The sequence below is a fragment of the Rousettus aegyptiacus genome, unplaced genomic scaffold (assembly GCF_014176215.1).
Source record: "Rousettus aegyptiacus isolate mRouAeg1 unplaced genomic scaffold, mRouAeg1.p scaffold_m13_p_15, whole genome shotgun sequence".
NCBI classification, from domain to species: domain Eukaryota; kingdom Metazoa; phylum Chordata; class Mammalia; order Chiroptera; family Pteropodidae; genus Rousettus; species Rousettus aegyptiacus.
In genome coordinates this window covers 51,078,952-51,105,734 of record NW_023416290.1, presented here as the reverse complement: position 1 = coordinate 51,105,734, position 26,783 = coordinate 51,078,952, and the positions used below count along the sequence as shown (strand labels likewise).

At 37.1% G+C, this 26,783-nt stretch overlaps 1 protein-coding gene across 5 annotated transcripts; it reads left to right on the top strand.

Moving 5' to 3' along the window:
- The first annotated feature begins 1 nt into the window (after position 1).
- On the top strand, positions 2-26,571 carry TATDN1 (TatD DNase domain containing 1). Of its 5 annotated transcripts, none has more exons than XM_016166414.2 (12): positions 2-69; positions 5,049-5,114; positions 6,968-7,017; positions 9,727-9,790; positions 11,276-11,419; positions 11,518-11,560; positions 14,491-14,576; positions 14,662-14,702; positions 16,686-16,762; positions 22,241-22,311; positions 23,253-23,379; positions 26,383-26,571. In XM_016166414.2, exons 1-12 carry the CDS (start codon positions 48-50, stop codon positions 26,483-26,485), a joined length of 894 nt encoding a protein of 297 aa, XP_016021900.2. In that variant the 5' UTR covers positions 2-47; the 3' UTR covers positions 26,486-26,571. The 5 variants fall into 5 exon arrangements, 4 of the variants coding, with proteins under 4 accessions (XP_016021900.2, XP_016021904.2, XP_016021903.2 ...); XR_001599590.2 differs by having other exon boundaries at positions 6-69; positions 9,727-9,866; XM_016166418.2 differs by lacking the exon at positions 23,253-23,379.
- The last annotated feature ends 212 nt before the right edge of the window (positions 26,572-26,783 follow it).

The window sequence follows — 26,783 nt, the reverse complement described above, 5'->3', positions numbered from 1 at the left end:
GCCGGCGGCCACTTCCGCTTCCGCCGGGGAGGTCTGCAGTTGCAGTCATGAGTGGCTTTAAGTTTGTGGGTAAGTAGAGTGTTTTCCTGGTGCTTGAGCTTTTCTGCCGGCTCCCGGGCGTCGTTCGCCGCGCCTAGAAGGCGCAGCGTGAGCTCTCCGGCTTTTCGAAGGTTGGAAGGGCTTTCAGTGAAAGAGGGCGTCGGTAACGTTCTGGTTCTCGGTGTAGGTGCTGGCTTCAAGGGTGTGCTTAGCTGTGAAAATTCACGAGCGCTACGGTTATGACTTATGCTCCTTATAACATGTGCATGGTATTCACTAAAAAGAAAAAAGGAAGCAAAACTAACAACACAGAAAAGCCAATTACCGTATTCCCTCCATTCCACGTGCAGCTTCCTCTCCTTTCCCTCTAAGTGGCCGAGAAGATGATGGTTTTGGCCAGGAACGAAAGTGGTGAGAGTATATACTACCAGGTACTTAGGAAAACCTGGGGGACATTGCGAGAGCTGGGACTGAAACTCGAATGTCTTGCCGAGCTTAGTTTTACTGTGCGTAGAGTGGAGCTTCTTGGCTAGTTGTCCCACAGAAGTCCTGTCTTCGGTATTTGTTTGCGGTATCTAGCTTGTTCTCTAATCTCCTATATTCCCTGTAAACTTCAAGTTATATCGAAAGCCAAGCGAGTGTAAAACGATTTTAAATCTCCTAGTTGCTGTGCCTTTGTTTTGTTTTCCTAGCTTATAGGTGACAGTGATGTGTCATGATTCACTGAGTCTAAACAGTGAGGTATCAGTTTGGAGATGTGGTTTTCTTTTGGTTGCAAACCTTTTTCCACTCTTATTTTGTTTTGAAAAATAAACCTCATTAGTACTGGAAGTAATTTTTAACAGTAAAGCCAGTACTGCTTTTAAAGCCAGCTAAGTAACGAAAGAAATGAATGGAAAAGAAATATTACTGATCCATATAAGGTAACATGCCACTAAATACATGAATCCCTCAAATTTCCCCCATAGGCAGAAGTAGTAATTTTCTACTTTGTTTTTTTTCTTCCAGTCACTGTCACTTCTGTCTCTCACTTTCTTAGTTTTTCAAGTTGTTTATTGTTTTGTTTTTGGCTGGAGCTGGATAGAAATTGATTTTCATACAGTATTTCTTTACTCTTTCTGAGTTTCTTGCTAATAGACATACTTCTGATAGGAACTTTTAAATTTAAAAGATGATATCCCTTATTGATCAGAACATTTTAAACAAGTTAAATAAATAGGATTTTGACTAACCTTTTTTGCAGTTGCAGCATGAATCTTTAAATATAAACAGATAGACTTATCTGTTACTTAATAATGCAGTCTTGAATTCAGAGTTTAACCATTTAAAATGTATGACAGTATAGGCATCCTCAGAAATGTTGTGGGTTTGGTTTGCGACCAGCGCAATAAAGCGAGTCGTAATCTTTTTTGGTGAAGAGGCTTGCCTTCAGTTGGTAAAACATGCCACACCTGTGAGGTGCAATAAAATGAGGTATGCCTATATGCTAATATTGACTGAAATTTCATTCGTTGTTGGCATGTTATAGAATTTATATTGTGCTCAGTAATAAGAATGATTACAGTTTATAAGGTTTTTAATTTGCAAAATGCTTTCACATTCATTTCATAATTTGAGCCACATTTCATCCTACCCTACTAGTGAGAAAACAGGCTCAGAAAGCCTATTGATTGGCCCAAGGTCATTCAGCTAATTAGTCAGAATGCCAGAAATTCTGACTCCAAACCCATTTTTTTTTTTTTTTTTACTGACTGCAGTTCCCCCATTGTATTGTATTTCTTGGAACTTGCTCACAGGTTGATATTTTTAGAGGACCCTCTTGAACTTTCTTTGGCCCTTCTATGTTGTTAATTATCTTAACCACCCTGCAGGTGATTGCTGGTGACTAGATGAGTGGGGAGTGGGAGACACAGAGGCCATCCAGTATAAAGGAGAACGTCTTAGAAGAAACAGAAATGAATCAGAGTCCAGAAAAAGATGTAATTTGCCTCTGTAGGGGAGGAAAAGCTTCTCCTTTCTAGGTTCTGTGGCCTGGGCCTGAAAATTCAACTGATGTAAGATTAACAGGAGAAAAGCATATGAATCTTATTTCGTGTATGTGTACATGGGAGTCTTCAAAAAGGAAAATGAAGATCCCCAAGGAACCTGTTAGGCCCAAAAGCTTAAGTGTGGGTGTGGTAAGAAAAGGAGCTGAAATCGTGTACATAATGGGACAGTGACTAGGAAGGAAATAGAAAGCGAAACTAATGGAAAATAAGGGTTATTTTGAGTTCGTATAGTCATTTTGACTTGAGTTTGTCTCTGGTGATAACACTGTTCTCTTTCTGGTACAGGGAGGGTACCTTACTTGTGGGAGATTTTATAACATGCTTTAGGTGCAGAGGGGGAGATCAGAGAGCCTTTCCTGCACCTGCTATTTCTCAAGAGACCAGCTCAAAACAACCAGTATGAGCTTGCTTATCGGTTTCGTTTGTTTTTCGCTCTGTATTTTAGGAAAAGATTGCTTTGGGAAAAATCTAATCCCTTTGCTGCACAAAGGAGAAGTGGGCAGAAGAGATGCAGTCCTTCTCTCTGCTCCTAAGGATGGTCAGTGGTAGATCACTAGACTGATCCCGTGAAGGATTCGTCTAGGGAGAAAGGCCTGCCCCTCTTCCCTGGATTTCCATTCTCAGTCAGCTCCCTTCTCTATCTAATTTCCTTGCCTTATAAAAGGAAAGAAGGTGCTGATTTCTTGTGATTTGGGCCGTTCCACTGAACCCCTATATTGTATTTACAGTATTTGATGATATTTGTGTGTTAACAGTCCTTTAAAGGGTGCGATTGTGAATTCATATCCCACCTTCCATTGACATATATACTGTTGCCCAAATAGCTTCTACCTTTTCTGCATTTTACCTTTCTCTTGCTGTTTCAAATGCCTCTTAATACTCTTCCCACCATCTCTTGAATTATTCATACTCCTATTCATCTCGTAAGGTCTGTCTTAGTGTTGAAGCAGCAGAGCTCACTAAGGGCCAACTTGGTAGAAATCATCGTAAAAATGTACTAAGAAGCAGCTAAACTCAACAGAAATAATGTAGGGGTCTATTAGTAGGCATCTGCTCCCACCACCATGAACTTGGAGATTCCTCAAGTTCACCAATGCTAAAGGGCGTATATTTTATTGCGCATGGCCATCACAGTCTGACTTCCCATCTTGTTATTCCTCTTCCATTTCTACAGCAGCATTTATTGAGATCGGCATTTGATATTTTGGGTTGGATAATTCTTTGCTGTGAGAGGCTGTGCTGTGCGTTGTAGGATATTTAGCAGCATCCGTGGCCTTGAGCCCAGATGCTCGTAGCATTCCCCTCAGTTGTGCCTGCTACAAACGAATACAGGCACGGCTAAATTTGGGGGATGAGGGGCATTAGAAGACTATAGGGGCTGCACAATTGCTCTCCACTGAGAATCACTGTTCTACAGGCTCAGCGAATTTCTTCCAGTCTTCTAGGTACTGTACGTACCAACACACATCTGTATGCAGAATGCCCTTTCCATTTGTCAGCTTTGGCTTTCAAGGTCTTCCTCTGTTGTGAAGCTTTTCTCATCACACTGCCCCCTCTTTGTGTTCCCATGCACATAATAATTATTGACAGACTTAATGTGTATAGAGCACCCACTATGTGCTGGTAACCTCAGAATAAAAAGGCAAGGTGAGAGGCAATAACCATTTATTTGAGATCGGAAAGAATTGCGATTCTGGGAAGCAGTGATTCAAGCAGAAACTCAAATACTGTTCCGATTAGGAGGTGAAGGCAAAGGGTATTTATGAGAAAGAGAAGGGGACTAATTACATGAATAAAAGGAAGGACTTTCTATAGGTATAAACAAGCTCAATTTTTCTTTAGTATACATAGTGGTGATGATTCTAAAGAATGTCTAATATTCAGTCTGATTGTCAGAATGTCTGCTTTCCTGATAGCTTTGTAAACAGTTTGGAAAACAGTGTTGTTTGCCTCGCCCCCAAAGCTTGTTTAGTCCAATTGAAACATTCCAAAGGTTTGAGCAATGAGATATGCAGGGCGGATCCTCTGGGATGGTCGCTCCATTTCGAAGTGGCTCCATTTATATTATTGTTCACGCAACTATTATGCTAGGTTCTAGGGATACAGTAATGAAGATAAACGTTTCTTGCTTCATGTTGCTTACAGTCTAGCTTATTATATCATAAATTAGATTTGTAGTTCTCATATAAACTACGACCTTCTGGAGGGCAAGGGTCAAGTATTGGGTCTAACTCATTTCTGTGTCTCCTAACTTCTTACATACCATTTGCCACACAGTCGGTCTTCATAAGTATTTGATGCATAAAGGAAATAATTTATTCTCCTGTCCGCGTCTTCATCCTCCACAAAGACTCCAGAACGAGATGTCCAGAGTACAGATATCATGCCTCTGCTTAAACCCCATCAGTGCTTCTTGTCGCATCTGGTATCTGAAAACAAGAGTCTGTAACACAGCTGAGTCTGGCCTTTTCTGGCCACTCCCTTCCTACACTTCCCTCCAGCTGCTAGAAGGGCCTGTAGTTCTCCACAATCATTATGCAGTTTCACCCCCGGATGCTCTGCTCCTGCTGCTTCCTCTGCCTGCAATTTCCCCCCTTCTACTAAATAACTCTAACTCATCCTTTAAGGTTGCATTCAGGGATCTCGTTCTGGAAGCCTCTTCTGGGCCAGCTACCAGACTAGGTTGGGTTTTCTTCTTCTGCGTCCCACAGTGCCAGTGTCTACTTGTAATATTTCTTAATTGTCTGTTCATAGGTCTGCAGTGAGTTTGTTAATCGCCGGAATTCTCTTACTCATCTTTGTATCCCAGGCATCTAGCACCGTAACCGACAAGATGCAGATTTTGTTTGAGTGAACAAATAAACGTTGAATGAAAAGATTAGTAACATGAGCTTTTATTTAAAGTAGAAGTTTCAAATCGAGCCTCTTAATGACTAACCATTCTATTTTTGCTTTCTACAGATATTGGTATTAACTTGACAGATCCTATGTTCAGAGGAATTTATAGGGGGGTTCAAAAGCATCAAGGTAAATGTTTCTTTTATTAAAGTAAATAATTTCTCTGCCTCAAGAAGATCTTGAAAAACGTAATTCACTTTTACAATTGGAATATTAAGGGACTTATGCATCTTGTATAAAACTTTAAACAGAGTGAAACACATATAAGCTATATTGGTAAACCATGATCATGAGCATTTTTAAAGCACCAATTATAACAAAATGTTAGTCATGCCCTTATCCATAGAGGTTTACAATTGTGAATGTAGAACTTCAAATAACCAGGTGCACAAAAGCCAAATGTAGTAGATATTTAGTCTTTTAAGCAGTCGAACAGTAGGGCCCATAATTAAAAAATTAAGTACAGTCAAACAACAGTATAAGGTCTAGTTTTTCAAACGTTTTCAGCTGGGCGACTCAGTGGCAGTGTGATCCAGGAGGTGGTGCTCTGCTGTCCACCTTCCCTCTCTTGCCTCCTCCACTTTCCAGCCAAGACCGGCGAGATCCTAGATACCTACAGTGTAGGTGGGAAAGTAGTACCTCAAAGATTGATGGAAAGCTTAGCCAAAAGCAGAATGACTTATATTTATCATATTAAGTTCAATTTAAAGGCGTATTATGTCAGCTAAGTGACTAAGCAGGAAATGATGGTGACAAGTTTCTGAAAGAGTTTCTTTAGTAAACTAGCTTGTAACTATTGCTTCAGGAAATGTCTACACTTGTTATCATGTAGATGCAAATAGGAAAACTTGGTTCTGTGGTTCCAGATAATGTGGACTTGACCTTTCAACAAGCTCAGTCAGAAGCTAATCTTATTGTATCACTAGGCGATACTAAGTGAAAGCTCTAAATATAGGGAATGTTAGATAAAGAAAGGTAACCATTAGTTTTCATAAACCTTACCTCAGAACTTACCTTTTTGACTTCATTTAGAAGTTTCGATGAGGTCTCCGTGTTACTTACATGGTACAGTTAAATTACTGAATAAATCACATTCTGCCCTTCTCGCCTTTGTAGGACTCAATAGATTTCATGCTTTGTGACTCCGTATGTCTATGTATGTATGTTCGTATATGTGTGTTTATGAACTTATTTCATAAACATCAATATTAGTATCACGCTAGTTTATAATAACTAGCAAAACTGGTTGCCCTACTTAGTATAAGTTCACTAAGTTGATAACTTTTTGTCTAAAATAAATTTTATAGCTACTCTAGAAGTAACAGTAATTGAATTCCAATCACATGTACTGTGATGCTTAAATATGAAATTAAGAAATAGATTTATGATAAAACTGTTTAATTTTTCTATTCTTTTATCTCGGGCCTCTCAGAGCTTAGTAATTATTGTTCCCCCCAGAAAAGTTTATTATTACTTAACAATGAATTTTGGGAAAAAGCTAGGAAATTATCCTCTTTCAAGTAGTAGTGGTAATTATAGAAATACAACATTAACTAAAATTTACAGATAGATGTTATATCGTGTTTTGGAAGGCATCTCAGGTGTATCTGAATAGCCCTGGTAAAAATAATTGTTATTTTTTATTTTTATTAAAAAAATACAATACCAACAAGTTTGAAATTCAAGGCAGGTGACTTAAATTATAGTGAGTGAATTCGTCTTTAGTTTGAAACTCCTGATTTTTGTCACTTTTTTCTCTCTGGGTCAGCAGAATAAAAATACAATGAAAAAGATAGCTGTTCATCTAGTTTGCCATATACAGGTTACTCCCATTTTTTTTTAAAGGTTATCACTAGCTCTGTTCTCATGAGAAAGTACTCATTAAATAGTATTGACTTGGTTTTGATTTTGTAAATGGAATTCTATAGATAAATGGATTTTTATTTGTCAGGTTTACTCACTGCAGGGTTCATCTTTTACAGATGACTTACAGGACGTAATACAGAGAGCTGTCCAGATTGGTGTTAAAAAGGTAACATCTAGTTTTTGTTACTCTTAAGATCAAAAAAATAAAACTACATTATGGTTAAAATATTACAGAATAGAAGGGAAAGAGCCAGTGCCACAATTGGTATTTTTTGAGAATTTATCGTCAATATATAGTATTCGCAAGTTAATGAAATAAAATATATCAGCATATTCTGTCTTCCCATATGATCAGAAATGTTATAAATGGAAAAGTCTCTTTAAAAAAAAATTTAAACCTATCTGAATTATCAGACTTTAGAAAAAGCAACTGTTAATACATTTTATAACGTACTTTAGCACTTATCAGAATTAAGCAAACATCAAAACATGGATCTGTCACCAGTCTAGTTTTTATAGTATGGGTATACCATTTCAAATAACAGAGGACATTTTAATTTTTACAGTAGTAATTCGATTATCAGGAAAATTTCTATTCCTTTTTAAAGAGTTATAAGGAAATGAATATTAGCCCAGTGTGAAGTTCTTTGAATAGATATTTGTAAAGATTAGCATTTTAAAAAATAGCAGGTTAGCAAACCCATGTACACAAGAAATAAGGTTAAACTCCATATTGTGGTATCAGGACACTTGGAGGCCAGTGCTTCTAAGTTGAATGACTTCCATTTTAAAAAGCGATACTGCTAACTAAATGAATTCTGTAATCTCCAACTCTAAAATTGTACGTTATTGTAATAAAGGATAAAAGTCACAACTTAATTTTTCATCGTGTAGTCATTTTCCGCTTGTTATATCACTTTATGAAATGCTTCTCTGCAAACTTTGAAATACCAAGTCCCTAAATTTTCATGTATTAGCCGTGAGTAGTTTCATCTCAACATCTCTAATCACTCACACATATAGACTTAGGAATGACAGGACCAGGGTGATGTTTACTTGGTCATGGTTCCAAACTGAAATTTAATTCAGTATCTTGCAGTCAGTTGTAGTGGTTGGAAGCCAGGTTATGGCATCACAAGCCGAGCTTGCAACCCCAGCTTCATCCTTCACAGCTTTGTGACCTGGGGCGCATCATCTCTAGACTTCGGTTTTCTCATCCGTACATGGGAGAATGATAACAGTACTCAACGAGTAGAGTTGATGTGAAGGTTAAGTAAACTATGGAATGCAAACCACGTTGTATTAGGGTGAAAGTGAGCAGCCTTTATGTTTATGGCAGAAGTGGCCAGCAGCAGCAGCAGCAGCATTGTAAACTGGGAGGAAATTAAGTCCTCTAGTCTTGGCATTAACTTTTTTCATCTATTTGGAAAAGTTACAGCTAAAATAAAAGGTGAACTTGATGAGAAACTATTTTACATAATTGGAATGCTGAACGTGGGTACCTAGTATTAAAGAGTTACGTGGTATTAGTAAACAATAAGGTTTCTTCGGTATTTTTTGTTAATATCTTATATCCTGTGTTGTATAAGAATTAATTTATAAGGATTTAATTATGGCTTTGCGTTCCCTGAGTAGATACTCATCTATATATCTGTTCGTCATTCGCACTTCCTCCTGTATTTTGTATCTTTTCTCTTTAGATGTGTACGTAGAGAGATTCTGAGCTCAGTGCGATTTTAGCTCGGTGATATTCTAGAAGTGTGCTTTTGAAATTATACATCTTTGTGCGTAAATCGCTTTTTTGAAGAACGTGCACTTAGGCAGCACTGCCTCAGCAGTCACCATCAACACATAGTTCTTTAGTGCCATTTTCCTTTTAACATATTAGAAAAAACAGTGTTATCACTGCCGTTGGACTCTAATGGCCGTTGCTGTCGAAGTATGCTTCCTCGCCGGGAGCCATATGTTTCTCTACAAAGAATTCATCAATACACATTAACCCAGTGATTCTCAAACTCTTAGAACCCCTTCGTATTTGTTAATATTATTGAGGACCCTAAAAAGCTTTTGTTTTATGTGTTTTTATCTGTTGATATATACAGTATTAGAAATCAAAACAAAATTTTTAAATATTTACTAATTTTAAGAGAACAGAAAACCATTATATTAACATAAGTAGCCTATTTTTGTGAAAAATAAGTATTTTTCCAAGCCAAAAAAAATTAGTGACATGAGTGGAATTGTTTTACGTTGTTTTTTTTTTTTTTACTTCTCTTTAATACATCGCTTAACAGAAGACTGAATTTTGATGAGTGTTTCTGCAGTCATTTTGTCACGATACACATCATGTAGCCTCTGGAATACCTCATTGCACATGCATGACATGACCGAATGACAGCAAAAAAGGCAGCTAGCATCTTAGTATTATTATGAAAATAATTTTGATCTTCTGTATCCCCTGGGGGTTCTGGCACCACACTTGGAGAATTGTTGAAATAATCAACACTACTGAATCACTGATTTAGATGGACAGAATTCTAAATTCTGCGATCCTTAGTTATTCAGACTTTTGCAACATTTCTGAAGCAGTGTGATCCCCTGTCCTCAAGGAACTGACGATCTTCTAGGCAAGACAGATGTGAATACATGTAATAGGAAGGAGGGACAAATTCTGTGTATCGTGAGTCTGCACGTGCGTGTGGAGAGCAGGCAGACCACTCTACAGAGGAGGTGATCTTTCAGCTGAATTTTAAAGGAAGGGTAGGTGTGTGTCAGTCTAAGAAAACCATTCTGGAACAAAGCAGCCGAAAGGCATTTTGGAGATTGTTGTTGATGCCCTGTTAAAGTGGGCTTACTTTATTTCTTTCTGTTTCAGTTTATGATTACAGGTGGAAATCTACAAGACAGTAAAGATGCACTGCATTTGGCACAAACAAATGGTATCCTCCTATTAATTTTACCAAAAAAAATATGAATTAAGTTATTTTGAAGAAGTCTTTCTGAAAACTGCTTCAGGTACAATACAATGGATCATGACTGTAAAAACAATGGGAAAATAGACTGGTTTCAATGGGACACAATTAAGGTGAAAAAATTCAAAGTGCCCATTTACCAATATCAGATTCTTGATAAAACTGCCTCACTGCACTTAGTAAGGATCATTTTAAGATTTCAGTTAATGAGAATTAAGGTCGCCGGCTATATAATTTAACCTCAAATATTCTTGATGTAGAAGTTTCGTGTGTATATTGTAATGTGTTTAAGATATGAGTTGCTTTTTATTTGCTTTCTTCTAACTTAAGCTGTGAAAAATCATTTACTAAATATTGTGCAGACCAAACACTCTGGAAGGCCCTAGCAATGCAAGTAATAATATATTACATGATCTCTCATATGCTTACTTTATGTTCATACATTCCGCATCTATTTAAAATATATAATTCTGGAATTGGTTCCTAAAGGAATCCTAATTCTATAAAACACCTCCTTTATCTGGCGTTCATTAACTGAACCCTTCTTGTTGGGGGGAGGAGGGGTACTTCATCTGCTAGACGCTGAAGAACTAGGCAGTCCACATTATTTTTCAAAACACTGGTTTATTTAAAGCTGTTGTTTATGGAAATCTCTTCAAGATCCACTGATGCTTTTTCTTAATGATTAAGGTCATAAGAGTAATCCTCAGAGCTTGTGAGTTGTGTAAGAATACCATCTTCCATATTTTTTATCCCCAAACAAGTATGTATTCAAAAGCTCGAGGACCTCCAAAGTCAGCCCTCTCCCACTCCTCCATGCAGCTGTGTCCTCGCTGCTTTAACAGCTCTGTCTCTCTTGATATGTAGACATCCGCCCAAGGAAGGCTCCGCACCTCTGTCGGGTTCAGGTGCAAGTAGTACCTTGAGCCACTCAGAAGACCTTTCTACCTTCACATCTGTGTTCCATATAATGAAAGTTATCAAAATATGGCCTCCAAATAAGCCAGCTTTCTTCTTTATTAGAAAAACAAAACCTCCCTTCCACATCTTTAAGTCACCTTTTTTAAGGGGAATACATTTTAACTGTTATATTAAGTACATGAAATAAGACAGCCACATGAACAGTGAATATAAAAGATAAATTAGGATATGACATTTCATTCTATAAGAAATTGTTTCATTTTCCATTCTGTGGGGCTCAGTAAAAAGCTTTGAAAACAGTTGGAGTAATTATTTTTACCAGTACACTAAGGTAATTTTTATCTTCATGTCCTATTTTGTTAAGGTATTCCAAAAATTGTTACATGATTAACCTAATGCAGTTCTGGCAGTTTGAATAGTTTATGGCTCTTGTTAAAAGTTAACCAGTTAAATTAATTGATATTCTCATTGCATATTAAATATATATATGAAAACTATTTTGAAAATGACCCTGACATCATTTTGTGCTAGATATGTTTTTCAGTACAGTTGGATGCCATCCTACAAGATGTGATGAATTTGAAAAGAACAGCCCCGATCTTTACTTACTGGAGTTGCTAAATCTTGCCGAAAACAACAGGGGGAAAGTGGTAGCTGTAGGGGAGTGTGGGCTTGGTAAGTGCCAACCTCGCCCTGTTAGGGTGAGTGTGAAAATGATTGATTTGCTCTACACAAGTCATGACTAGTAACTGATTCTTTTTTATCTTTTAAAGATTTTGACCGACTACAGTTTTGTCCCAAAGATACTCAGCTCAAGTAAGCAGATTCGTTGACTTTAGAATTTATTGTAAAATCTTAAGAGTGTTTTTTAAAATAGCCGTTGTCTGTTCAGAATGTACTTGGGTTAAGCATCAGGATTTTTTGTTTCCTTTTGTGTATCAAGAGTTAACTGAGTCAGAGTCCATGTATTCTTGAATGTTATTCATAAGGAGTAGAAACTTATAGTTCCCTACTTGATTAACCATCTAATTTGATTTTAATGGTAGAAATAGTGGATGAGTTTTACAAAAGACTTTTCGTTTTTTGTTTGCTTAATAAAAATGCATTCGTACATGAATCATTCCTCCTTTAAAATGGGGATAATGCCGCCTACCTTTTTATAACATTTGATGTTTGATGTAGAAAGCCCATTAGTGCCATGACTGGCACAGAATAAGTGCTCAGTAAATTGTGGCTATTAGTCTTAGAAATATCACCATCTTAAAGGAAAATACTGGCTATAGGTTTTGTTTGGTGTTTTTGGAAAGTGTTTTTTAAAGAGCAAAAAGAAAAGCAAGGCATGAAAGCCAGGAAAAGGCCTGATTTAGTGACAGAAAGCATACCTGATCCTGGAGGCGCACACTGAGTCTTCAGGTCCTCTGCCCCATGCTGCACTGTTCACTCTGAGTAGCAGGAATTTGCTTTGGACAGTTTTCTTGGGGTTTCAAGATGTTACTACATGCTGGCTTTTTTTTTTTTTTTTTTTTTTTTTTAACTAGACATCAGACAATTTCAAAGCAGTCCCTTGACTTAGGGAACCTCAGAGATGAGAGACCGAGGCAGTCCTCATTAGAGGAGGGACTACTCCCATGGGTTAAGGTGTATTGCTGCAATGCAGTGGCTCTTGGATTTGCCTCAATTCTAATTAATAAAAGCTGCTACTCTGAACTTGAACTTTCCTTAGTTATTGTTAACCCTAAAATGTAAGATACAGTAATGCAATCAGAAGCAAGTTACACCCTTGCTAAAATGAGCAAATGTAACTCAGCAATTTTCATTTACAAACTAAAAAAGTCATAATTAAAAGCAGAGTAGTGCCTTAAGAGGTACCAGTTCCTGCCCTTTAACTTATGTTATTTCTAGCTGCCACGGTGGCACTTTTTTTCTTTAAAGACAATAGTCATTTGGCGTTAAGCACCAGCTGGCCTCTGTTTGAATCCTAAGGAATCGTTTTTCAGCACATGGCTTCCTGTCTAGCTTGAGCGCATGGGCCTTTCTTTCCAAATTCTGTAGACGCATCCCTTGAGCATCTGTTATTTTCATAAATTTTACTTTCACCTGCTCTGCGACAGCAGGCCAGTTTCCATGCTGGTCATTAGATTCTGTAAATGCAGCTTGGTCATGCGGCTTCATACATAGAATTGTGCCATGAAAAAAAATATTCAGTTTAGAGGGGAGAACACGTAAAGTGGAGAATACGGCCGGATCTGTATAGTCAGAAGCCAAATACATAGGAACGTTTAAATAATGGCCGGAGCACGTTCACTTGCTGACATTGGAATTTAGAGGTTATGGAAGTAGTGACTAGTAATAATGCTTAAATTTTTTTTTCTTCCGAATGTTAGCTTATTTCCTACACTATGAAATTTTAGCACTTTAACTAAAAATATTTTTGCTTATTCTAGCCCAGCAGAATCTGAAAAGGTGGTTTAAAAACCTGAACATTGGGGTGGTAAACACACAATAGAATATATAGATGTCACATTATAATGTACACCTGAAAATTATATAATTGTATTAACCAATGTTATCCCAACAAACAATGAAAAAAAATTTTTTAATTTAAAAATTTAAAAAAATAAAAAAATAAAACCTGAACATTGGGTGATACAGACAGACCACCAATTTTAGGAAGACTGTTTCTTTAAGCAGTATATTTCTCTTTCTGGGCTTAACATTTAGCTTCTCGGGAGTGCAGGGCAGCACACCAGGAGAACAGCTGTTCTGCACTTCAGGAGACAAGATACAGGAAAATATTGCAAAAGAGGTTTTAAGTTAAATACAGAAATTGTTCCCCCAGATTAAGGGGCCTAGAAGAGGTAAATTCCTTAGAAAACAAGACAGTTAAAGCCCATTCCTAACTGGCCTCCCCCACCTCAAGGACTCTCCAGCTCACTCACATCCGTTGATTCATGGCTTGCCAACCAACTTATGTCCTTCCTTATCTCTGTAGCTGTAGTAATAACAAGACTGTAAAACTGCTTATGACAATCTGGCTCGGCCTTTGGATAGGAATCCACTGAGCAGGAGCCGGCATTGATAAGTGTTGCTTCCTGCTTATATGCTCAGTGTCCTGTCTCTCTGTTTGAGAATCCTATAACAGTGCCGATAACGCCACGGTTGCAGGGCAGATGACCTGTAAGACCAGTGGTCTGGAAATTCCTCCCCCTTTCCAGCCCCCTACCCGAAGCTCCCCCTCCCATCCTGAGTCATGAGGCACACACGAAACCTCCAAGGAATCACGCGCCCTTTACATGGACACTGTGAGGGTGTGTAAGCTGTAGGAAATCTACCCAAGGGGAGATCATGCTTTGGGTCTGTTGAGTGCCCCACACTCTCCGCCAGCAATAACGGAGTTGTCCGAGCATCCAGGTTCCCCCATCGTCGGGTGTCGCTTCCTGCAACAATAGCTCCTCCAGCGATCGGCAGTAAAGCGCTACCTAATTTACCCAGTACTTCGAAGTGAAAAACTAACATTTCAGAATAATTCTGTAACCCCCAAAAATGAAGTATCCCTTTCCAGACATTGTGCGTTATAAAAGCCTTCAGCTAAGCCTCATATATTTTTAAATGTCTGAATTTACTATTTATGTCCTATAATAATATCTAGAGAATAAAATTCCTTTAAAAAAATCATTTGGCGTAATTATGTTTCTCATGCGAAAATAAAAATTTTAACATGGAAATCTTATTTTTGCATTATGTAGATATTTTGAAAAACAGTTTGAACTGTCAGAACAAACAAAATTACCAATGTTTCTTCACTGTCGAAATGCACATGCTGAATTTTTGGGTAAGTTAAAATTAAAATATTTAGAATGTAGGAGTTTTGCCGAAATCAAGCTATTTGTTAAAAGTTCTTTCTTTTTAATTCACAGACATAATGAAAAGAAATAGAGATCGGTGTGTAGGTGGAGTAGTGAGTATAAAAGTTGTTTTTAAAATCTGCTATACAAAAGCATCTTGGTTATTATGGTTTGCCTATAAATTCAAATGTCAGCAATAGAATTATTAAGGTTCTCATTATTTGAAGGACATGGGAATTTATTTACTGTTGAATCTATAGGCCAGATGTGGTACAAACATAAATCACACTGTTTTAATTGCAGTTGCTTTGTTAGGAGTACAGGAATGAATACAGAATTCTGTTCATGAGAAAATCCCTGAATGTACATTTTGCCAGTATGAAATTATTTCTCTGCCTCTTCTATCAGCCATTCTTAAATTTGTACAAAATGTAGTTTTAATATTTTAAAATATTTTAACATTCATTTCAGGTTTGCCTTCTTGTTCTTCATTTCTTGTGAACTGTATTCATTATCACTCTGATCTAGAGATTCATTTTCCTTTCTGTAATTTGCTTCTGCTCTAAACACTTCCTCTGTATGGTCATTTCAGTCATTGGTCTTGAGAAATTTCTCATACTACTTAACTCAGGTATCTAGAGCAGTGATTTTTCATCTTTTTTGGATCATGGACTCCTTTGAAAATCTGCCTCAGAAAAATTGTCAGATAATATAAATTTTCATACATAATTTCAGGAGAGATTGACTGGTTTCCAGCCAAAAAACAAACAAACAAAAAAACCCCACTATTGTCTAGGTTGTAAAACCGCATGCTTATATTATGTCAGCATCCAAGTCCTGATGTGTAACCAGGCACTGATTACACATCCATACTGCATTGCTTTGACAGTTTCATATATATTCTCAATTTTTAGCCTCTGCCTAACGTTTGCTAATGATGTGCATGTTTTCTGCATGCCGTGGGGTTAATATTACTGTGCACATTTTTATCTGTAGTTTCCTGACCCTACAATTCATCCTTTAGGAACAGTTCTTGGGAATTGAGAGTGGCTTTCATTGATGCCCTTGGATCACTGGTGGCACTTTGAACCTTCAGGCTCTACCTCCCAGCCCATTTGCTTTATTTCTAAAAAAGAATTTACTTGGATGATTCTATAATAGTTTTAAAAAATTAACAACAGCAACAACAAATCCAACTTAAATGTTTGACTTTTATTAAGAAGAGTGCCAAATAAAGAATAACTAATTTTATGAAATGGTTTATGAGAAGTCACATTTAAAGTATTTTGACATTGTTGGAGGTCATGTTTTCTATTCAGCTGGAAATGCTGAAAGAAAAATAAACCCTTTGGGGCAGCTGTGTAATAAAATACAGTTTTCTTTATTGTTGAGAAACACGTTATCCTTAGTGTACTTAGACTCTTTGGATTCAATATTAATGTGACATTACTGTTCCCTGTCTTTAAAGAGATTATTGTTACATATTGGTTTTGATTGCATAAGTACATCCAAACTGAAAACTGTGCCTTAACCCTATGTCTTTGAAGGAGAAAAACATCTCAATTTTTTTTTTTTGCCTGCTGAAATATTATTGACTGTATAACAATTTAATTTTTTTTAGCAACGTTCTCCTAACCTCTTGATAAATCATCTTAAAACTCCCCTATTAAAAGTAATTTCTCTTCTAGTATAAAGTATCCTCTAACAGAAAAATTGAACATTTAAATATATATTTTAAATAGTTTTGTAGCATTCCTAACTTCTCATGTGTTGCCTAAGAATGTGGCCCCCGACTCCAGCCCCACCCTAAAAAGGCATGCTGTGATGGGTATGTGCAGTGGTGCCGGTACAGAGGGGTCCAGCCACAAAGACAAACATTCCAGGCAGGCAGCTAATTCCTTCTTGCATTGCGTCACTGGAGATGACAGGTTTTAATTGTGAAAATGATTCGAAAATAAAGATTCTAGGGTCCACCACATTTGAAAACTCATGGTCCAGAAACCCTAATCCACTGTATTTTTGCTTAGAAAATCTTATTAATGTTATTTAGAATTTTGAAGAGTAATTATAATAAACTCATACCCGTATGTCCTTAGGTGCATTCATTCGATGGTACCAAGGAAGCAGCAGCTGCTTTGATTGACTTGGATCTCTATATAGGATTTAATGGTTGGTAGGTTCTTGTTTTTTTAATTTTTATATTAGGCAGATTTCTTAAATTGTTTTACAGTGAATTGCCGACAATGGTCTAAATTTATTTTTATTTAAGTTTGTATTTTGTGATCTTAGCCTGAGAATTTCAGCAATTATTTATGTAAGAAATTAAACTATTACAAGTTAAAGCTCAAATATTAAAAACTACTACCCTGCACTCTAATGACGGAAAACAGTTTTGGTTGAGCTCAGCAGCTAGCTTTCCCTAGCAATACGGTTTCTCTTCAGGTTATTTTATCCCTTTAACACGTGTGTTCGCAGCATTGCGTGTACACATACACGGTGATGTCCGAGCAGGGGGGAGGGGGCATACTGCGACAGAATCATCTTAGACATCTCTGTAGGCCAAATAACAATATTGGAGAAGCCAAGAAACAGGTATAAAGTAACTCAAAGGGATGTTACCAAAATCAAGGGCTTTGTTTTGCTTGTGCATATCGAAGCCAAATGAGACACGAACAGGAGGCTGCAGCAAAGCAGGCAGAGGTTTATTTAAGGAAACGGCACCAAGCCCAGAGACACACATAAGCAGTGCTCTTAAGGCCTGGCTTCCTGATGGTGTGTCGGTTACAGATTCTGTGGGGCAGATCACAAGACAGCGTGTGTTAGAGGTTCGGGGTTGTGTTGCGAGCTGATTGGTCGGAGGCGAGGTAACAATAATGAGTCATTTCTTCAGGTCTGGAGGACAGTTCTGAGGCATTACTCTGCCCTGTCTCACGGGAAAATAGCCAGGAGTTCTTTCCACCATAGAGCTCAGGAATGAAATATAACTTAGGTCAAGATGTTATCTTTCACCCACCAGAGGTCCAGCCCTGTGACCATCAGTCAGGTCCTGGTGACCAGCTCTCTCCCACTGACTATCCGGGGGACAGGCCAGGCCTCCGAGGGGCGGGCAGAGGGAGACATGATTTCTACAGCTGAGATTTAAAACCAGTCAGTCCTAAGGACCTTCGGCTTCGGTGTGAGAACCCGTGCCCTCTGGCTTCTCACTCAGTGACCTTCCTGCTGTTACACTACACTGAAACCTCATATACCCAATACAGTTTCATCCTCTTTCAAATTTGGTGAGCCTCCACCACTGTCTTCTTACAGGATGTCAGCGTAGCCCATCATTACATTCCAAAAAAGTATAAGATTGCTCTTCCTCTTTAGCATTTCATTTTACTAAAATTAGCAGTAATTACTAAAATATAATAAAATTATGTTAAAATCTTAGGAAAATAGAATCACGAAATTACCTATTGCTATAGAGGTCAGACTTGTTTAAATGTCTTAGATGCGTCTTCCATATTTTAAAATATTTAATTTATAAACTAATATGCAGAGATACATGCCTGTGTTTTAGCAAGTCCAGTTACTAAGGGCTTATGAACAGGCTCCCCAGCGTGTCCGCCACCCCTCTGCCCCTAAGTCAGCTTTTCCAGGGGCAACCACATTGCCGTTTATTACTATATCTGTAAATAATAAGCACTGCTATTAATTCATTCCCTTTATTCTCATTAAGGTATGTGAGCATTTAAGTTCATATATCCCATATGTTCCCCCACCTGCAATATCCTCCACAGTCCTCTCGATGTAGTTATTTCAGAATTTTTGGTTATTTGCATATTCATTGTTTTCATTGTCTATTGTTGACCCTGAACATGCAGTGTACCACTTTTTATTATCCCGGAGTAACTTCCCTCATACTTTTATTTACTTGGCTTGCTTCAAAACTTTAAGCCTCTTCATACTTTCCAACAGCTCTGTAAAATGCCCGTCTGTTTTTCTATGAGGAAACATGCCTGGATAATCTGATAGTTCCATTCCTTCCAGACCCTTCCATCTTTATGCTTCAGTTTGGACTAGTGTCTTCTGTGATAAACTCCTATTTTTGGATCTCATGTATCCTGTCTTGGTTTGTTTTGATGGAACACGTTTGAAAATGAATTTATTCTACCTTTTCCCTCTTAAAAGTTTGCCTAGGTAAGGTAGAGGATTTGGAAAGAAAAAAAAAAAAAAAACTTCCACTTGGTATTTTTTCTGGGAGTGAAATTCTAGATTAGAAGTCATTTCACTGAGGATTTACAGTGTTCCCTTTCTTGGTTCTAATGCTGTCAGTTGCCGTTCTGATCCCCAGTCCTTTCGCTGTGACCTTGTTTTGTTGTTGTTTTTTTTTTTCTTTTTCCCCTCTGGAAGATTTTGGTTCTTTATCCCTGGTATCGTCAAGATTTCACAGAGGTGTTTCGATGGTGTTTTTGGTCATTTGCTGTGTGTTATCTACTGGCCCCTTCCACCTAGAGGCTCCTATCAGTCCTGGGAAATTTTCTGGGTTGTTTTTTGTTCCGTGGACCTCCTAGACTGATACTCTGATCTTATTTATTCTACAATTTCTATTTGTTTTTTTCCCTGTTCTCAAAAAGTGCTTTATGTTTTATGAAACTTCAGCCTATGAAAGGTGTTTTTTCCTACCATAAGCTAATCTGACCAATCTCATCTCTCTAAATATTTGAATTACAATTATTTTGTTTGCCGAAAAATGCTTTTATTTCCTAAGTTTTTTGTTCCTGTTTTGTTTTGGTCTCTATCATGGTGAAGTCTTTCTTCAAATGTCAGACATTTCTTGCCTGTTTATTGAAACAGTTAAAGAGAGGCGGGGGAAAAAGTTTGGAAGCTCTGCTCAGCGGTGAGCTAGCCCATCCAGCCTGGTGGCCAGCCGCCATTCATTCTCACCAGGGACTCCTAAATGTCAGCCTGTCAAGAGATCTCCCTCTGGGTTGGTCCAGTTTCTCTAGACTCCTCTGATCCCTGCCGGAAGTGGGGCGGGGGCTCATCAGTGTGCCTGTGTTCCCAAGCAGGGTGGGGCTGGAGGGCAGCCATTGTTCAGTAAGCAGGCTCTACTTTGCCCTGAGCATTGCTCCTCTGTGCTGCTTGTTCTCCAGTCCAGTCTCTGATTTCAATTCTCCAAGACCGTACCCCTCCCTCTCCTTCCTTCCCTTGGGTGGGGGCAAAAGTAACCATCTCTGCCCCAATTCATCGGAAGTAATCTGGGAGTCCCATCTTCTCCTTGCTCTGACTTTTCAAACAATCCCCCATTCAGTGCCCTGCCTGTCCCAGCCTTTCTAAGGTACCTAGTCCTTCCAGTTCCTAGAACTTTCTTGGGTGAGTTGGTTTGTCTTCAGGATCTCTCTCTGCAGGTACATAGCACTTAAGTCACTTAGCACAAAAACACAGGTTATCATTTCTCCATCTACGTTCTGCTTTATGTATTTTGATTAAGGGTTAGAAATGTCTTCTAGTTTTATCAAAAATGTTTTTTTTCCCCTTGTTATTTGGGGGATGTTTTTCAAGAGAAGGGGATAAAAGGCCTTTATTCCATCCTCTTGAATTGTCTTAGATATTTCTAAATTATCTTATAATTTATCTGAGTTTATAAAGACTTACCTTTTTTTCCTTTTACATTAACTTAAAATTAATGGGTTATTCATTTAACTAACCCAAGTCAATATTTCTATATTTATTTTGAAATTCAATTTATTGTCTCAATCTGAATCTTTGTGGAATAGTAATTTAATCTAGTTTATGCTATTAACGATGAAATCTTTGGTTTCTGAGGATTAAATTATAACTTTTTCCCAAAAGAAAATGGTAAAGTTTTAAACTTGACTACAGAATCAGACAGTTGTTTTTCCTGAAATGACAAACCTTATTAAATATACTGGCTTTGAATAAAAATATTTCCTCTGGTAGTATTTATGTCTGTATTTAGATCACTTTTTACAAACATGGAATGCATGTAGGAAAAGACTAAGTCAGGCAGACATTTCATGAGATCACAAATAAGCAGTTTGGTAATTTAGTGAAAACTTAGTGTCCAAACTGTGAGGATGGAAAAATTAATTTTCTTTTTACCCTTCTAAGTTCTGTATGGACTATATAATCAAATTAACATGAGACTAACAGGAGAAAAATAGTAAAATTTATTATATATGTATATGTGGGGGTTCCCTAAGAATATGAGACCAGCAAATAGATGAGGCATTTAAGACCTATGCCATCTTTAGCTAAAGAGGGTTGTTTGTTTGTGGTTTGGGATTTCAAAGAGGGGAGGAAGGCAATTCACAGGGGGATGGAAAGCAAACGGTAATACAGAGAGCACTTTGATCGAATGGGCCTTGCTAGGTTCCTCTCCATCACACTTAGTTTAAACTATAGTTATGCTAACAGCTTCCTTCCTAGAGCAGGCCCTCTATAAATTCTTTTAGGCAGAGGAAAGGTCAAAGGTTTTAACTATCTTTTTTTAAAAATAACCAGCTTAAAAGAACCAGTATCCCAAAAAGGCATATTTTAGGGTGGCAAACTCTGCTTCCCCTCAATAATGAGCATATCAATATAGTTTAGGAAATGTTCATATTGACCAGGAATTAAGGTGGCTGAAAATAAGAATTTTTTTTAGAGAACATTAATTAAAAGTCTGGTACTTACGGCAAACTAGACACATATTTCACTCCCACCCCTCCTAAAATCTTACCAAATAAAATGATAGATATTCAAAGAGGAGAACCTATAAAAGCAAAGAAAAAAAGTGAGTTTTTCTAATGGAGAAATGTTCTGTAGATTTCTGGAAGACAGCTGAAACTAGAAGAGAAAGCTTAGACCACACCACTCCAAGTTATGCAAACTACTCAGAGGAGCAAATGAATTCTTAAAAAGTTAAGTTTTACTTACACTGCTAGAGAAGCTTACTGTGACCCCCTTAAGGCAGGATCTGGTTGGCATAGATCTTAATTTGGATTTTGTAAGGACAGTAACAAGGAGAAAATTCTGAAATGTCCTCCATTAAATTAAAGCAGGCCAGAAGGTGGAAGGAAGAGAGAAGGGTTAATCAGTTAACAACTGCTGGGCCGGCTCACAAGACAGCCCACATTCCTGTTTGTCTGTTGGAATCTTGGATTAACTTCTAGGTGGCTATTTCCACAATTATCTAAAAGAGCATACAGGTGCCATGGAACCCAGGAGCTTCTATTGCTTAAACTTTCCAATCTGTAGCCCAACAGTCAATCCAGCAGGCGAGTATCTACTTCTTCCTTAAGGACCCTGTGCCCTGCCAGAGCCCACACCTTTATCTATAGTCAATGTAAATGCTTTCAAAACAGTTTACATCTTTCTCCCTGCCTTACTTGGTGTATAAAAACAACTCCAGGATGTCACCACTGCTGGTAGTTTAGACTTAGTGCCCCAGGATCTGGTCTTTATCTTTCTAGCAATAGCTTAATAAACCCTTTTAAACAGACTTTGAACTACAGGAATGTGCCAATACAAAGACACTGCCTTTGTAGCCAGCCGGTTTGTTTTGGGAGTTGGGGTTAGTTTTGTGAACTGTTTTAGACAAGTTTGTAACATTAAAAATTTGTCCTTCATTATATGCACCTTTTGATTTTATATATATCTTTTTAAGCTCACTGAAAACTGAGGCTAATTTGGAAGTTTTGAAGTCAATACCTAGTGAAAAATTAATGATTGAGACTGGTAAGTTTGTTTTTGAACTTTTTCATATTAAACCATCCCAAAAAAGAAAAAATATGAATATTTTAAAACATTCAACCTTAACAGCTATACTTTTCAGAAAACCTTTGGGGGTTATCAATTGATGGGAAAATATTTATTATGCAAGTGATTTTTTTCAAATTAGAAGTTTGACAAAACCTAAGCACTTTATAGTGGATGTCAGTAACTAATGAGATTGTAGTTTTGATTAGTTTATTAAACAAGGAGTCTTATCTGAGCATTTTACCTCAAAAACTATTCAGAATTTTTTTAGACAGTATCTTTTTGTAATGGCTTAATTCTACAGTACTTTTAAAATAAAGTGCAGAAGCGTAAATTAAACTAGTTTAGTCTAAGAATTTTTCGAAATTAATCTGTTGTCTCAAAACAAGATTAGAAGCTAAAATTTTTATTGGTATCCGGAACTCGGGGTCTCCTTATATACATGGACTTTTTTAGTAAAGTCAAGACAGCCATTCTGGGGGGGAAAAAACCATTTCATTGGGAAGTAGTGAAAACTAAATGAGCTCATTAAAAATACTGTGCTTATGAAATATGCAAATTATTTTTAATTAAGAAAACAGGTGAGTGAATAACCCCAGTACTTGGAGCCACTATTTCACATTCAGTAGAAGTAATATATAGGTTTGTTTACCCTTCAGTGTTTTCGTGTTACAACTGTATTTCTTTTAGCCTTAGGTCTTTGGCATGTCATATACTAACATTAGAAAAAGTGGGTCTTATAAAACATTTAAGAATTTGTACAGTTTTTTTATCTTGTGCTTTTCTTAGAACTGTTTTCTATTGCTTTTTGCCATGTTTGAAGCTGAATCATGGCTTATGTTTCAGAGGTTATAATTAGTCAGATAATGTTCATTAGAAAGTTAAATTTCTTAAGAGACTTCTCTTTTTGCTAACTCCAGATGCACCTTGGTGTGGTGTCAAAAGTACACATGCTGGTTCAAAATTTATAAAAACTTCATTTCCTACCAAAAAGAAGTGGGAAAATGGGCACTGTTTAAAAGACAGAAATGAACCCTGCCACATAATGTAAGTATTTTGTTTTCATGGCCTTCAGAAACATTAAAATCAAACACAAAATGCCACTTACAAAATGAACTCAAGACAAGTAAAGGTGTGTAAAGTCCAGATCAGTGTCACCATTTTAAGGCAACGATTTAAGAGGAATTTGCACCTGCTTTGCTCCGTTTCAGCTATTTTCGTAACCTCTGTACCGAAACTGTATGGCAGTAGTGAGAACGTATAGATTTTGGTCATTTGTCATTTTGTAGAAGAGGGAGAAGATCTTAAAGCTGTTAATCACCCTGTCTGGTTTAAGCTCCGTTCTCATGCAGCTTTCCTTTCGATGGTTATAAAAATGCAGTCTTAGCAGACCTTTTAAATAATATCTGCATTTTTAAATCATTTGACAACCTGGATAAGCCTAAGAAATAACACATTTCTTGAAGCCTCTGAACCAAAAGGATGTTAGAGAGGATTTCCTTTCCAACCAAATAAAAGGGGGGAGGGGGACAGAACTTTAATATATTTCCTTAAAAAAAATCAGAATTTTTTCATTATAATGTATAGCTCATGTGAAAAGGAGGATTCTGGTACCCATCTGTCAGGGAGCTGGAGAGCATATTATAACTTTAAGGAAGTCTGTAACATCATTTTAATGGGGACATCTAATTTCTTTTGTTTGCACACAAGCGCATAATTTATATCTAGACTATATATAATCTAATATAGGTATTTGGACATAAAAATGAATTATTAGTAGGTTGTAATAATTCTTGCCATATGCACCATCATTTTTTCAGTAGTTTTTAACAGAAGTATTCAGTAAGCCAGATGTAAATTTAGCAGGCAGAAAAGCAAATTATTCTATAAAAACATTAAAGATTCTTTTCCTGTTAACACGCCAGTGTTGGCAAAGACTTTTAAACCCAGTGTTTTAAAACCCACATAGTGAGGAATATATATAAATTCTGCTTAGTAAGGAATTACTTTGTCATTTTGATGAAATGTAGGCACTTGCAACTTTGGTCAGGAGGCAGTTATCTGAATAATTCTTTGGAGATTTAAGAGGACTTCAGAGACAAGAAACTTATTTTTTAACAGCCAGCCTAGAAGTAATTGCCAACAGTGTATCCAAGTTAGTTTTCTATCCTGCCTTTTATAAGTATAGCTGTTGACTTTAGCTACACATTTGCAAAGCAAAATTTTAAGATGTTTATAAATGCACAGTTAAGGAACTGAAACTTTTGAAAAGCTTGATTCCCAACTGCCATCATGAATAGGTAGTTCTGAATAGGTAGAGCTTGGGAAGATCAGCATTTGCAAACTGAAAATTTTAAACATTTCAAAAATGCACATGCCTCTAGTCTAATTTAATTACTAATTATAAAGTTTAAATTCCTGCTGACAAAGTCATTTTTATCAAACTCCCATGTATTCCGTTATGTTTTATTTCTAGAGAGATCTTTCCTTCTAGATTTATAAATTCCTTGAAACACATTTTGGAGCTGAGGCTACACATAAGAGTCAAGACAGTTGCTGTTCTCATCCATCACACATGATTAGTACATTGTATCAGGCACTTTGGATAAGGCATTAAATGAGTCATATGAGGATCCCTGCCCTCTGGATAAACAAGCAGATAAAAAAGTGTAGTAATCCCAGATGGTAGTGCTGTTCTAAGAGGTGTGAATATGTGACTGGAACCATAGACATAGCAACTGCCGCCTTGAGGGGAAATAAGAGAACTAAGGTGACATTTCAACTGTTTACTAACTGGGATTCGTGCCAGACTGAGACAAACACCTTTTAAAGCAAAGACAGACTGCAGAAGGGCTTGGCTGCTCCAGGGGAACAGTGACTTTAGTGTGGCAAAGTAGGATGCATGAGGAAGTGATATGTCCGGGGAGGCAGAGTGAGGCCGGATTGTGAGGGCCCCTGTATGCCAACCTTAGTAGTTCAGACCTCATCAGGACCCAAAGGATTTTAAAAGCAAGGAAACAGCAGTTCCTTTTTTTTTTTTTTTTTTAAACCTGTAAACAGCAAATCAGTGTGGAGAAAGGAGTGGAAGGGAGATGGGTAGCAGAAATCATGTCGATTTTGCACAGTATTATGTAAGTTCCAGTTCCAAGTGGTTAATAGAAAATTCTGTAGTTTACTAAGAAAATTGGATCTTCAGCGTGTCAATTTAAGTGTTAACATTTGCTTTTAGCATGTCTTGACTCTCAAGTAACAAAAATTTAGTACATAAATTAAGGCTTTTGTGTTAACGTGTAGAATAAAAAAGTTCCAGTTAATAGCATTCATCCTTAATTCCTTTAGGTGCTTCTATTTTAAAAACTGTAAAGGAAACAAAAAGCTGAAAGATTAACACCCGGGCTATTCTCTCTTGCAGGGAAAGAGAGCCCCTCCCCCCACAGCATACACTGTTCCGAGTAAATACCTTTTTCAGCTTCCTTTGCTGTCAGCGTGTTAGTGATCATGCTTTGCAACTCCCTATCCTTTAGCACTAGTTCTCTAAGCAGTGGCGTTCAAATTTTGCTAAACCCATAGTGTAGCCTACATTGCATAGTATCATACATACATATAAAAATAAAACATGAAACTGTACTTTCCGAAGTGCAATGTACTTTTCCTTTTAATTTTTTAAAAGCTCATCGTGACCCATTAATGAATGTGATGACCCAGTTTGAAAGGACTCTCGATTTACACTGTGTTGGTTCCCTAATTGTGACACACATAATATAGGCTGGTTTTATAATTTATTTGAACTTGGTTCTTGGCTCTAATTATCTGAACTACCTGCCCTCCCCTCTCCCCCCCACCACCCCCCCAGGAAATCTGTCTCTGATTACTCTATTAAATATCCTGGCAGTTAAAACTGTTCTGTTGATATTGCTGAAAATTTTAATACCTGTTTAAAATTACTAAAGGTGCTAATACACTATCTTCCTTTATGTGGAAAAAGGTAAAATACCTTTAAAACAGAATATGTACTTGGAAATTTAACCATCTATTTTTGTTTTGTTTTAGTCAAATATTGGAGATAATGTCAGCAGTGAGAGATGAGGATCCACTGGAATTAGCCAATACGCTATATAACAACACCATTAAAATATTTTTTCCTGACATGTAATTGGTATGTTTTGCACTTTCCATCATGTATGTAAAATTTCATGGTGAAACTTAATGTTTCAATAAAGGAATTCTCTGGAAGTTGTCTAAGAGGTATTATATATGACTATATACCATCCCCTTCATTTTTATCTGTAAAGACAGATCAGGATTTTTTAATGTCACTTAATGTTTCAGCTTAGAACAAATAAGATCTCTAAAATATTTCATTTTCTAATCTTTTCAAAAGTTCAAAAGGACAATTTTTATGTCAATGATGCAAAGACAGAATGGCTAACATACTGATTTTTACATTGAAA

Coding starts and splice junctions, on each gene's coding strand:
- TATDN1 (XM_016166414.2), top strand. CDS start 48: ATGAGTGGCTTTAAGTTTGTGG. Junction 5,115..6,967: donor GGGGGTTCAAAAGCATCAAG/GTAAATGTTTCT, acceptor CATCTTTTACAG/ATGACTTACAGGACGTAATA. Junction 22,312..23,252: donor AAAATTAATGATTGAGACTG/GTAAGTTTGTTT, acceptor TGCTAACTCCAG/ATGCACCTTGGTGTGGTGTC.